A 12,175-nucleotide genomic window follows, 5' to 3' on the forward strand; every position below is an offset into this window, starting at 1 on the left:
AACTTGCATAGCTGAGGATTTTTTGCCGCGCATTTCGCGCGAAGAAGTCTCCACCATACCATTTATCTTGCGGAATTGTCGCTCGTTTACTACTTCGTATATCTTATTGCCATCGTGCGAAAATGGGCGGCCAGGCAAATAAGATGTCATTGACAGATCGGTACAATCATAAAATATCCTAAAAACCAAAAACTAACTCAGCTCGGGAATGAAAAGCAAGGAACATTCTAAAGCATCAGAAAGGCAAATTACATTTTAAAGGAAATACTTCCAAATAAAGGCATCTATTACCTCTACATTTTTGTAAATTGCAGCTCTCTGTGGAGATATTTGTCCCGGGGCAATCCATTCCGTTCCATTTTGGCGCTGGATTAGAACATGTGCGAGTGCGTCTCCTGTTTCCCCCTCCGCACGTCACGCTGCATGGCTGCCATTGCGACCACTGGCTCCAACTGCCATCTACTGATGATTAGAAGAAATAACTCATGACAAAGAAAGCTCTAAAAGTATATAGACTGTTGACGTTTTGAGTTTCAGTGACCTACCTTTACAACTGTGCAAATTGCAGCTCTCTGTGGAGATATTTGTCCCAAGGCAATCCATTCCGTTCCACTTTGGCGCTGGATTAGAGCATCTGCGAGTACGTCTCCGGTTTCCCCCTCCACACGTCACGCTGCATGGTTGCCATGGCGACCACTGGCTCCAGCTGCCATTCACTGATGATTAGAAGAAACAATCCATGACACAGGAGCTTTATAAAGAGTATAAACTGTTGATGTTTTGATTTTTTGTGACCTACCTCTACAATTGTGCAAATTGCAGGTCTCTGTTGAAATATTTGTCCCGGGGCAATCCATTCCGTTCCATTTTGGCGCTGGATTAGAACATGTGCGAGTGCGTCTCCTATTTCCCCCTCCGCACGTCACGCTGCATGGCTGCCAATGCGACCACTGGCTCCAACTGCCATCTACTGATGATTAGAAGAAATAACTCATGACAAAGAAAGCTCTAAAAGTATATAGACTGTTGACGTTTTGAGTTTCAGTGACCTACCTTTACAACTGTGCAAATTGCAGCTCTCTGTGGAGATATTTGTCCCAAGGCAATCCATTCCGTTCCATTTTGGCGCTGGATTAGCGCATGTGCGAGAACGTGTCCTGTTTCCCCCTCCACACGTCACACTGCATGGTTGCCATGACGACCACTGGCTCCAGCTGCCGTTCACTGATGATTAGAGGAAGCAATCCAAAACATGAAAGCTCTAAAAGTGTATAAACTGTTAAAGATTTGAATTGTGGGAAAATTGATCGCCTTATGCTCTAAATTTGTATAAAAACAATTCACGGTTCCGATAAAATTGTTTAAGCTTTTTATTCAGTGTTCCAATCCAATGGACTGGAGAGCCCAAGAGCCTCAACATGGCAGGCGCTTAATACCAGTTTACATACCATTTTTTTGGAACTAACGGAAATTAATCAGTAGATAAATTGGCAGGGGACCCAAACGCTGATCATCCTGCATAATATTAGTTATCAAAATAAAAGGGTTTTTAAGTTTGTTGTTGACCATATCGCAAGAAAATGTTTATCTTACTAGAATTTTTCAGATCGTTCAACACCAGCTAACACTTATTCGAAAACCAAAATAATAAACCTGAAATAGCTTGAACACAGAAAGTTCTCGGGCATACCGATAAAATAAATGAGAAAGCTAATCTCAGATGGCAGAAAAACTAAATATCTGGTTAAAATTCAACACTAATTTGGAACTGTGAAAAATCTTTGAGCATTCGAAAAAGCAGCAACATTTCGTCAGAGTGCTAAATTCCCAGTGAAGTGATCAACTGGTAACTTAATTACCTTCAACAAAGCGGTAAACAAATATGGTCCATGTAGCTCCCACGCTATAATTCGATAAACAATAGTCGGATCGCCCATGTCTGTTGTACGTCATGCTACCGTTCACCCCACTCCAGCACTGGTGGCGATATTCCACGCCAAAATACCAGAAATCATTCTTGTTCACTTCGGTAGCACACGCGTGAATTATGGCTGCGTATGAACTGGCCAAATCTGATTCGTTGATCATGTCAGAGAACGTTTTGACTTCTACTGGTAGAACACGTCGATTTCTTTTATCTTTGAAGCAACCGACTGGTTCATACGGATACACTGCCGTTGTATCTGTGCAAAAAAAGAACAGAGAGTCATTTAGTGGAGACCTCAAGCTATAAATTAGCAGCCTGCATAGCTGGTGGTTCTTGCTGCTCATTTCACGGGAGGTTCTCAAGTCTGTGCCATCCAATTTATCTTGCTGCATTAATAGTCGCTCGTTTATCCCTTCGCCGCTTCGCTAAAAGGGGCGCCCAGACAAATAAACTGCCATGGCTATATCGGTTTAATTTATTTATTATTTTATTAGGAAACTGTACAGTTCTGCTGGATGTTCAGAAGCATACGTCGTATAAAATTATATAATTAACAATTATTTACCGAAGTGGAGGTAAATATCCATCACTTTCACCGACACTGAGGTGAATAATTGTTTCAGTATATACCACACAAGCTGAATAATTAGCGGACCAAAACGAAAACGTTATTTTATGTGTGACAAGCGGTCGGAAATTTCAACATCTCTCGCGCAGGCTGCTCGGAGGTGAATAGTACTTGCTAATCACCTCCAATCAGAGAGCGCGAAAAACACTATTCACTTGTGTGGTGTATACTACTGCTGCTGCTGCTGCTGCTACTACTACTACTACTAATTATTATTATTATTATTATTATTATTATTATTATTATTATCATTTTTATTACTATTATCATGTTATTATTATTATATTATTATTCAAAAGCAAACAATTGTCAAATACTTGTGAAATGTTCGTGGCTAGTCTGACACGACGTTTCGTCTCGGCCAAGAGACTCTTCAGAGACCTTTAGAATTCATAGGCAAACTCGTTGAACATCACGCCTAAAGTCCCGTTCGCAAATTCTTGATGTTGACAGTCTGGCCCTCTATCACGGAGGGATTCCCAACCGTACATTCACGAGTTAAATTTGTACAAAAGCAAACAATTGTCAAATACTTGTGAAATGTTCGTGGTTAGTCTGACGCGACGTTTCGTCTCGGCCAAGAGAACGGGAGTTTGGGCGAACGGGACTTTGGGCGTGCTGCTCAACGAGTTTGCCTATATATTCTAAAGGTCTCTGAAGAGTCTCTTGGCCGAGACGAAGCGCCACGTCAGACTAGCCACGAACATTTCACAAGTATATTATATTATTATCATTAATCCTAAAATACAACTCATGCAGCCGATTCCTTAAGAGATACTCCCTCCTGTATGCAAAAAGCTGTTTAGCGACGTCACAAAAAGTCCAGAACCCTGGCAAAATAAACTTGATAAATATTTTTCACTTAAGGCAAGAAGGGTTGCTACATCACTGATTTATGAACTCTGTGCGAGATCCTATAGAAGAACAAACACGTTCAATGATGTGAGTAGCATAGGACTACAACAATAAAAGTTCTGGCCTGTTGAAGTACTTAGTAAAGGGAAGGCCGTACTACATTGGCTGTAAACTTTAAGGACAGTACTTGAATACGTCGTGTGCAGTCTTTGAAATCGGGGTAACGTAAGAGTATGTTAACAGCAATAACTTTACGTTTAAACCAATGAACAATACTTCGTGAATTTTTTTTTTTTTTTTTTCAATTTCTTTTCGGTTGGGTTCTTCTTGTTATTTAGCCTATTTTCGTTTGTAGAAAAGGTACAAATCCTAGTCAGAGATGTATTTTTCGATCCTTTAATTTAAAACAAATTACTCATCTATAATATTAAACTTTTCGTAAAAAATGCTTATATGGACAATGTTTCTGAGTGAGCGAGTGGCCAAAATTTCATCTTCACTGGTGCTTGCGAAACCGTGTCTTATGATTATACGTACTTGATTGTGATGTGTTGCTCTGCGAGATGCCTTCATTTGGCCAAGCTTGTAGTATTACGGTTCCGATGAACATCAATCCGCAATGAAACATTGTGTTGGAAACGATTCCTGGCTTGAAATTTTCTCGGGAAAGGAACCTCATTGTGATGGCTCTATAGCTAGGGAGTAAAATAAAACATGCAGTCATCACAAAAATAGCTACCGCAAACTTAAGACAAATAATGATAATCGAATATTTACCCAGGATAACCCTTCAGTACAAAGTATTCTTAGCAACGGGGCTCTGTTGACTAAGAATTAAAAACCAAAGTTATATAATTAAAAAGCTATTAATTAAAAAGCACCCGCAATTCGCTGTTTAATTAATAGGTGATATTGAGTTATTCTCTGTGGACACGCTATTCATCTAACTTAAGAGCGGAAATGTAAGAAAACAAAATGCACTAAGCCGTCAATATAAGGTGTTTAATGTTGTTAAATGCAGACACTTACAGAGTTGAAACTGGTTGTCAGACAAATTCAGTTTTGTTATCCGCGGTAACCTAGCTTCACAAGTCTTCGTATCTTCATGGGGGATTGGAAGGTGATTTTTGCAGTGAAATTTTCGGTCCGGTCCTGTGAGAAGCGGTGTCTACTATATACAGTATTGGCTTTGGTTATGAAAGAAAAAGAGCTAATTACTATTTATACGGTCACGGTTTATAATGATAATAACTGCTAAATTAAAACACATCTCTCGCATCCTCTCATTATCACCCACTTATTATATTGCGCACCTTTTTTATTATCGGACTGCTTAGTCATCAACGAATTTATAAACTGAGTACTACCAAATTACAAGCAGAAATCTTCCTCCGTATCGAAGGATTGCCAACGACGGCGACTTTAAATGCAGATTATTACATGTTAAGTGTCTGATATGGTTTTTATTGACGAGTTTCAAATACCACATCACGTACGAGCGAGTCTTCGAGCTAGTGTGCGACATGGTATTAAAGACTGGTGAACAAAACGATATCGTGCTCTTAACACATTATAACATATGATTTGTTTATTGCGCGCATATCCGAAAAAGTAAGACAACTGAATTGGGTTTTACAGGATGATATCGAAATCACAGACCAAAAGGATATAATTAGAGTACAGAAGTGTGTTTTAACAGGCTTTACACACCCCTGAGAAACTCAATTTAGCGATTAGTAGGGCAGACAATTTTTCACGTTTTTCAATCAAGGTTATTTAAGGCTGAAGTTGACTCATAAAGAAAAGGACTCTTGCAAGGGTAATATTTCTGCCAAGGAATGTTTACACGCCCTCAATGTTATGGGTGATGGTAAAATTCCTGAGATGGATGGTTTAACTGTGGAGTTGTATAATATTTTTTCTGTTAGGACCCAGCCACTATTTAGTGCTGGCAATTTCTTATATAACATTGTCGATCACTCAGAAAAGCGCGCTTATAACTTCCCTATACCTAAGCCAAACAGGACAACATTTACTGTAAAAAAAATGTCGATCACTCAGAAAAGCGCGCTTATAACGTCCCTGTACCTAAACCGAACAGGACAACATTTTCTGTAAATATTGGACTCCAATTTCTTAAATTGGAGTTGATTACAAAATTGCTTCTGCTGTCACCGCAAATCGTATTAAGGTCCTTCCAACCATCATATCACACACCCCAAAACCTGGATGAACCCGGTTTTTTCATGTTACCATCCGAATTGATTAAGAAGTTTAATTAACAGTGTACTTTCCTAGAAGCTTATGGTATTTTGTTTATGGAAATTAGAAAGGAGAAAGCTTGGTAAACTGTTACCTGTGCTCAAATCTCAAAATATAGATAGACCTGATTTAAAGCAACTAGGGTGACCGGTTTAACTTACGGCACCTTGCGAAGAGCCAACTAAGGTGCAGCGTGAAAGGAATAAACATCTTCCGGTCCGCCTCCGGTTTGAGATTGGTCTACCTATTTCAGAATCTCTTTCGTATGCAAAAATGCTAGTAAGCTAAGAGGCTTTCAATTTACTGTTGGCAAAAATCTATTGTTAGTAAAAATGGACTATAGGGATCGTAATGACTGCTTTTTTGTCATAACAGACCTGAAAGCAGAAACCACCTGTTTTGGTATTGTGACCGGATATTCCCATCTGAAACGCTCCACAAATTGGATTTGGGAAGCAACAGTAATTGATGTAGAGTTTTCCCTTGAATCTGTTCTCTTGGGCTATATAAACTGTATGCCTGTAAAAATGAGTTAAATTCTACGATTTTATCAGTGACGTTTTTTACATCAAAATGTTATATGGTTTTAGGGTCAGGGTGTAATGTTAGGCTAGGTTAGTGTTCAGTGTTAGATTGCGTAACACCGAATTTGGCTGGCGTTCAAATCTACCTTAAGTTTAACTATAATATTAAAAAAAAAACTGCATGTAACTTTTCTCATCAGGATATAATCATAAGCAAATGGAAACTGATGGAAACAATAATTTGTCGATAGATGATGTAATGTACGTAATGTAGAGATGCAAGTGTGGTAACTTTATGGTTCCAATGTACACTGTAAGTATTGTTTTTGTAATTTACTTTTTGTAGTATGCCGTGTAACTGATGTATCGTAAGTGTTAGTAATAAAGTTGTAATGAAGGTAAAAATAAATGAGAAATGATCATCGCAAGCAAAACATTACCGGCTGACCTGGTAGTAAAATATCTGTAGTTTTTCTTCAGATTTTTTTCCATGGTTGCAGCAAGTGGAGATGATCGTTCACAACAAGTTCAACCTTATTTCTCACAGACCTTATTTCTGTTAACACGCATTCAGTTCTTGTGCTTCTTCAGGAACCGCAAAAATCTCGCCGAAGCCACAATTTTACTCAGAAAACTGGAAAGCGAGTGCACCCGTATCAGTTGGCGTCAGCATAAATATAACGTGGAGCCCGATTGGTTTAGGCCATTTATTTAACCATTATTCGCCGAAGGCGAAGTTAACATTGTGAATATTCACCAAGACGGAGTCAAGGTGAATATTCACCAATGATCACTTCGCCTTCGGCGAATAATTGTTTTAGCATAATTTTCAGAGCTGAACAAAGAGGACTACAGAATAACGGACTAAAACATAAAAACACCGACGTAATTGCATACTCGTATGCAGCCGTAGTTTTAATAATAAGCTTACATGTACATCGATTGTGAATCAATTTACTCATCGAGTTCGGCAGCAAGAAAAACAAGCGAAACACTACGAAAAATAAATTCATCCGGTACCTTTGTGTTATCGTTGTTGACTTCATTCACAGTTTTCATCATCTTCTAAAAAATGAGTAGCTTTAGTCTGAAGAAAAATAAATTTGGGTCAATTGATCTGACCTGCTGGCGATCAACGTAACAACTGCGTTTACGATGCTTAAATTCCTTGAATACGATTACTTGAAAGGCTTTTTGGTCCAAGGGCGACAGCAGTCATTTTGAAAACTCTCCATCCTTTCAAATATCCTAGACTTGGAGTGATGTCTTCCGAATAAATGAAAAATTCATTCAGCAACTGTCCGCCATGTTTACTCAGGCGCGAAATCGCAAAGATGGCACGCTTAGTTACCAGGCCTCGAAAATGATATATTCACCGCGCGATAGCGTCATATAGGGAATCGCTCAACCAATCAGATTGCTGGAAACTCTTTCTCAGCTCTGGAATTATACTAAAAGGAGATATTTCATAGGACAATCAAACCGTGAAGGGATATGATATCATTCCACTGCAGCGAGCGGCACTGGGAATTATACGCCATTTTAGTCTTGCAAGCGGAGGAATCCACATTACAAATGTTCTACCCTTTATTTCATCTACATTAAGGTGGCTCAAAACAGTTTCCAGCACTTAGATTGTGATGGGTCGTTATAACCACTCTTTATCACTTGATGCTACAATCATGGTATCAAAAAACTGCCCAATCATTGGTGAACACGTTGTTAACATTTTCGTGACCCAACAGGTTACCATAGCAACAGTATGACCTCCAAAAAACAACCTTAATTACAGCTTTAGGAGCCTATAATTCAAAAACGGCACCACGATTTTTTTTTACATTATCAACTTTTGATAAGCATGATAAGACGCAACTTTTGGCAAAGTTTGAAAAAATTTCGTTGTTTTAAAAGCAACTTTTGTAATTTTGATTAAAGCCGTTGAGTGCGTTGAGTACGCGTGCGTTTGAGATTTCGGTCACAAAAAGCGATACTGTTTGCAGAATATGTGACTCTGTGTTGAACGTTTACATTTTGCATTGTTGTACGGTGTAACAAAAAGCCTAAAAAGCTGTCAAAGTTGGAAATTTAGGAGCAATCCGCGGCCTATCAGGTTCAAGAATTTAGGATTCGGGACCGCTAAGATGCTGGAGAAGAAAATAATAAATCATATTATTTTTTTTTTCTCGAGCATCTGAGCGGGCCGGAATCCTAAATCCTCGAACTTGATTGGCTAATCATACGCACGTGACCGGTCCAGCTTTTTACGATACGGTCCACGGGCCGGATTTTTTTTCCCGCTGCCTGAATTTCGCTCCTAAAAGTTAGCGGAATCGTCAATCTTTTGCCTTTTTTACACATCCATCGACGATTAGTCAACGCAAGTTTATCTCTGTTAACTTTAAAATGGCAAGGAAAGTCACTGTAAGTAAATTCAATTGAGTGTTTTTAAGTTTTGAGAGTTTAGTTAATTGCTTGCAGCTTGGCCCTGTAATGGCGCGTAATCCTGTTTCTCTCGCCGTAAAATTTGAGTTAATTTCAGTCGAGTTTACCTCTCTGATCGTGGCTGTATTTAGGAGAATTTCTGTGGAATACATTTAACGAATTTCCTTGCTTTCTGCTATTCAATTTAGGGTAGATAAGTGACGAAATGATTTTAAAAGCAACGACTGACAGAAATTGTTTTCGTAGTAAAACTTCAAACCTCGCACGAAATTTCACACCGCAAAAACAATTTTGGAGAACTTAACTGGTGAAATAAATGAGCTCGGTCACAGTTTTTCACCATACGGACCTTCCAGCCGGCAAATAACATATATATATATTTATATATCAAAATGCTGATGAATAAAGATCAAGTGAAATATTTTCAATACAGGCTAATCACATTTATCGAAGTGGTGTTTAATATTTTCCGTCACGCATATGAAACGCCCTACTTTACAAAACACGATACATCTATACTATACTTCTATTTTGTGAAATTTTGCTCTGAAATACGGGGGATGACTCAATTTTGCCAAAACGTCTTGAAAATGGTTTAAAGATACTATGCCAAAAGAGTCTTTGTAATCTGGGAAATCCTACTTTGAATTTGCGAAATTGTTTGTCACTTTAGAAATGGAACTTCAAGTGACCTTAGAATTGCATGGCAACTTGCCAAATCGAGTTTCAAAATATTACTTCATTATCCTTTTCGAAATCTTACCTTTCATGTCGGCTCTGGCAAATACTACTTTGCGAAGACTTTGCGAATGCGAAGTTCAGTTTTTCGAAATGATACTTCACGTTACTTTGCAAAATGCCACTTTATACTCTGTGAAATATTGCTTATTGACGCCTGTACCTCAATAACATATCTTGCTCATTGTTGTCGCAGCTGTTGGTTTCTCAGGCTGTGACATTTTAAGGCAAAAGAACGTTGACTTACGTCTGAAGTTGAAAAGGTACCAAAAGCTGTATTTTGAACAAACTCGTCATCAACGTAACTGAATCTAAAGCTGGATCCTTGGTTGTAATATGTTCCATGAACGGGATGCCGTTTGAAAGCAGGAGTACCAGGTGGAAAAGATCGCTAACACCATGACAGCAATAATCCTGAACATTCCAAATTTTAATTATTTCCTTTATTTTTTTTTAATTTAAATTAAATCAAGCTGAATCATTTCTTTTTTCTTAAAATGAAAGTTTTTCTCACTGTGAAAGTCTGTCATTCCTTTTTTCTTTGAATTTTTGTTTAATGTTGGTTTTTATTGGGATGTCTTCACTATCATTCATGCTACCTTGATAGAAGTTATTGTATTTGTTATAATATAGAAATAACTATTATGGTAAGTCTATCTAAGTGTTTTTTTTATCAAAAATGGTTTGAAATCTTTATACTTGAGGCTATGGTGACTTAATATATGAATACAAAAGTAAACAAAATGATCATGACAATAATGGCTTGCTGGAAGATATTTTTAGATATTTTTAAAGTGTATGGACAGACTGTTGTTAAGTTTAGGTTTATAACTCAAGTGGAATAAAGTCGCCTTAATTTAAGTCATCCAAAGTCGCCTTAAATCGCCTTAACTCGCCTTTAGACTTTTTTTTTCTGCCAGTTTTTCTTAAGTCATCTAAAGATTTAGGCATGATGATGGTAGTAAAGGCAACGCCTACATTGCAAAGCGATTATAACATTTTGCTAGCCTGTTTGGCGGGAACAGACCTGTAAGTAGGAGCGGCTTCACTGCTGAGTTTCATCGAGGAACAAATTTATGTCGTAACAAGTTTATTTCTAACTGAATACTACCGATACCATAATCCCCATCTTTTCGTCTCTCTTTAAGTATCGAACAGTTTGTAGCCATGAATTACTGTTTTCGCTATGAGACAATTGTTACGGGACTTCGTTTATATAGAAATAGCCGTTGTTAGTTCCTGGGTAATTATCTGTTTACCACCCTTTCTGCAAAGACTTTCTGAAAATTACCATCAAAATGCGCGTACAGGTTCTTTGTTTCTATTTACAACCTTTCGTTGGCACTTTCTGCCATTTATTGTTATTTTTTGTAATCCACCGTCACGAGAAACAAATAAAACGTGAACAAGTTTCAGTACAAGCTGCTGCTGAGTTTGCAAAGGAAAAGAAAGCATTGAACACAACCAGGTTAAATGTAATACCTTTTCTTGGGTGCTTCTTCCCCTTGCCTGTCTATCTTGTTTGTGTATCTTTTAATTTTATTTTGCGAGCCTTTGTAAACGAGGTTTGTCCCATACGATTTCCATATCGTTGTACTCGCTCAATTCTCAGTGCAGTCCGGTCATATACTTCTATAGAAGTAAGACGTTTCGGGAGCCATGCAAGGAGATGCTTAAAATGAAACAAACTTTAAAGAGGAATAAAAACTAAAAAAAAAAACACTATGGGATGCGATATCAATAATCCAGGAGTTTATGTTGTTACAACACGGTAAAATTGCATGTGTTGAAATAATTTTCCTTGGTAATTGATTTAGAGTGTTGTGTGATTCATTGAAAGAGAGAATTACATTGGAAAACATAGCGAGTTTTGTTTTGTTTCGTTTTTCTTCCAGACGGCGCAAATGTTAATTGCAAATCCTGCACAATGAAAAACGGAATTTAATAGAATAATACAAGATGGGGTGTACATCTAGGAATGCATGGACAGGAAAATAGAAGCAACTGTCACTTGAAGATCATTGTCAAACATTTTGAGGCATAATATCTGAACTTCGTCAACGTTCCGTCATAAAAAAAAAAATGCCGCTTTAAAATTTCTTAAAAAACAGTATTGGATTTTAAAGTACGATATTTTTTATCTTGCGTTCTTATCGAATTTTATTTATTCTAAGTCACTCAGACAGTAAATTAGTCGGCGGCAACTGTCATTTTTAATGAACAAAGGCAAGACAAAAACTATATTTTAACAGAGGTTTCGATCAGGACAAATAATTATTAACATTTGTTCGGTGTTTTGATTGTGTTTCAGTGTTTACCTCTTAGGAAATTCTATTACAAGATAATTTAAAAAAATTTAATCGGAAGTTTGCGAAAAGTTGTTTGTCACTTTAACATATGGTGCTAAAAAAATTGGCGAAATGTTACTTTTTACGTTGAAAAATATAGCTTGCTACTTTGCAAAAAGGTGTTTTAAGGTGCTTTGCAAAATTTTTCTTCACGTTACTTTGCGACATGTCATTTTATACTCGCTGAGATGTTCCTTGATGAAGAGGCGAGTGCTTCAAGAAACTTTGGGTGGTCATTTATTGTTTTCGCTATTATTAATTTGTCGTGCTGCCCTTGTTTTTTTGTTTGTTTGTTTGTTTTTTATTACAACTTTGGTTACAAGAGGATATAATACTCTCTACTTACATTACGATACAATATTTACTCTACTTACAATACGTGCTGACCTTGTTAGGCATAGTTCGTAAAGAACACGATTTGTTTTGTCTGGAAAAGATATCGTAAGCCGTA

The 12,175-nt window shown here is 37.6% G+C and overlaps 2 protein-coding genes across 2 annotated transcripts; both read right to left on the bottom strand.

Moving 5' to 3' along the window:
• Window positions 1–15: 15 nt before the first annotated feature.
• On the bottom strand, window positions 16–972 carry LOC145469443 (ectin-like). The gene is made up of 3 exons (XM_081453165.1): window positions 800–972; window positions 546–716; window positions 16–459 (listed from the first exon to the last, which is right to left on the bottom strand). Exons 1-3 carry the CDS (start codon window positions 855–857, stop codon window positions 236–238), a joined length of 453 nt encoding a protein of 150 aa, XP_081309291.1. The 5' UTR covers window positions 858–972; the 3' UTR covers window positions 16–235.
• Window positions 973–991: 19 nt separating this feature from the next.
• LOC145469442 (uncharacterized) lies at window positions 992–4,206 on the bottom strand. The gene is made up of 3 exons (XM_081453164.1): window positions 3,948–4,206; window positions 1,860–2,183; window positions 992–1,224 (listed from the first exon to the last, which is right to left on the bottom strand). The coding sequence occupies exons 1-3, from the start codon at window positions 4,132–4,134 to the stop codon at window positions 992–994; spliced, it is 744 nt and encodes a 247-aa protein (XP_081309290.1). The 5' UTR covers window positions 4,135–4,206.
• Window positions 4,207–12,175: the final 7,969 nt, after the last annotated feature.

This window comes from Orbicella franksi, chromosome 15, assembly GCF_964199315.1.
Source record: "Orbicella franksi chromosome 15, jaOrbFran1.1, whole genome shotgun sequence".
In the NCBI taxonomy this organism is placed as follows: Eukaryota; Metazoa; Cnidaria; class Anthozoa; order Scleractinia; family Merulinidae; genus Orbicella; species Orbicella franksi.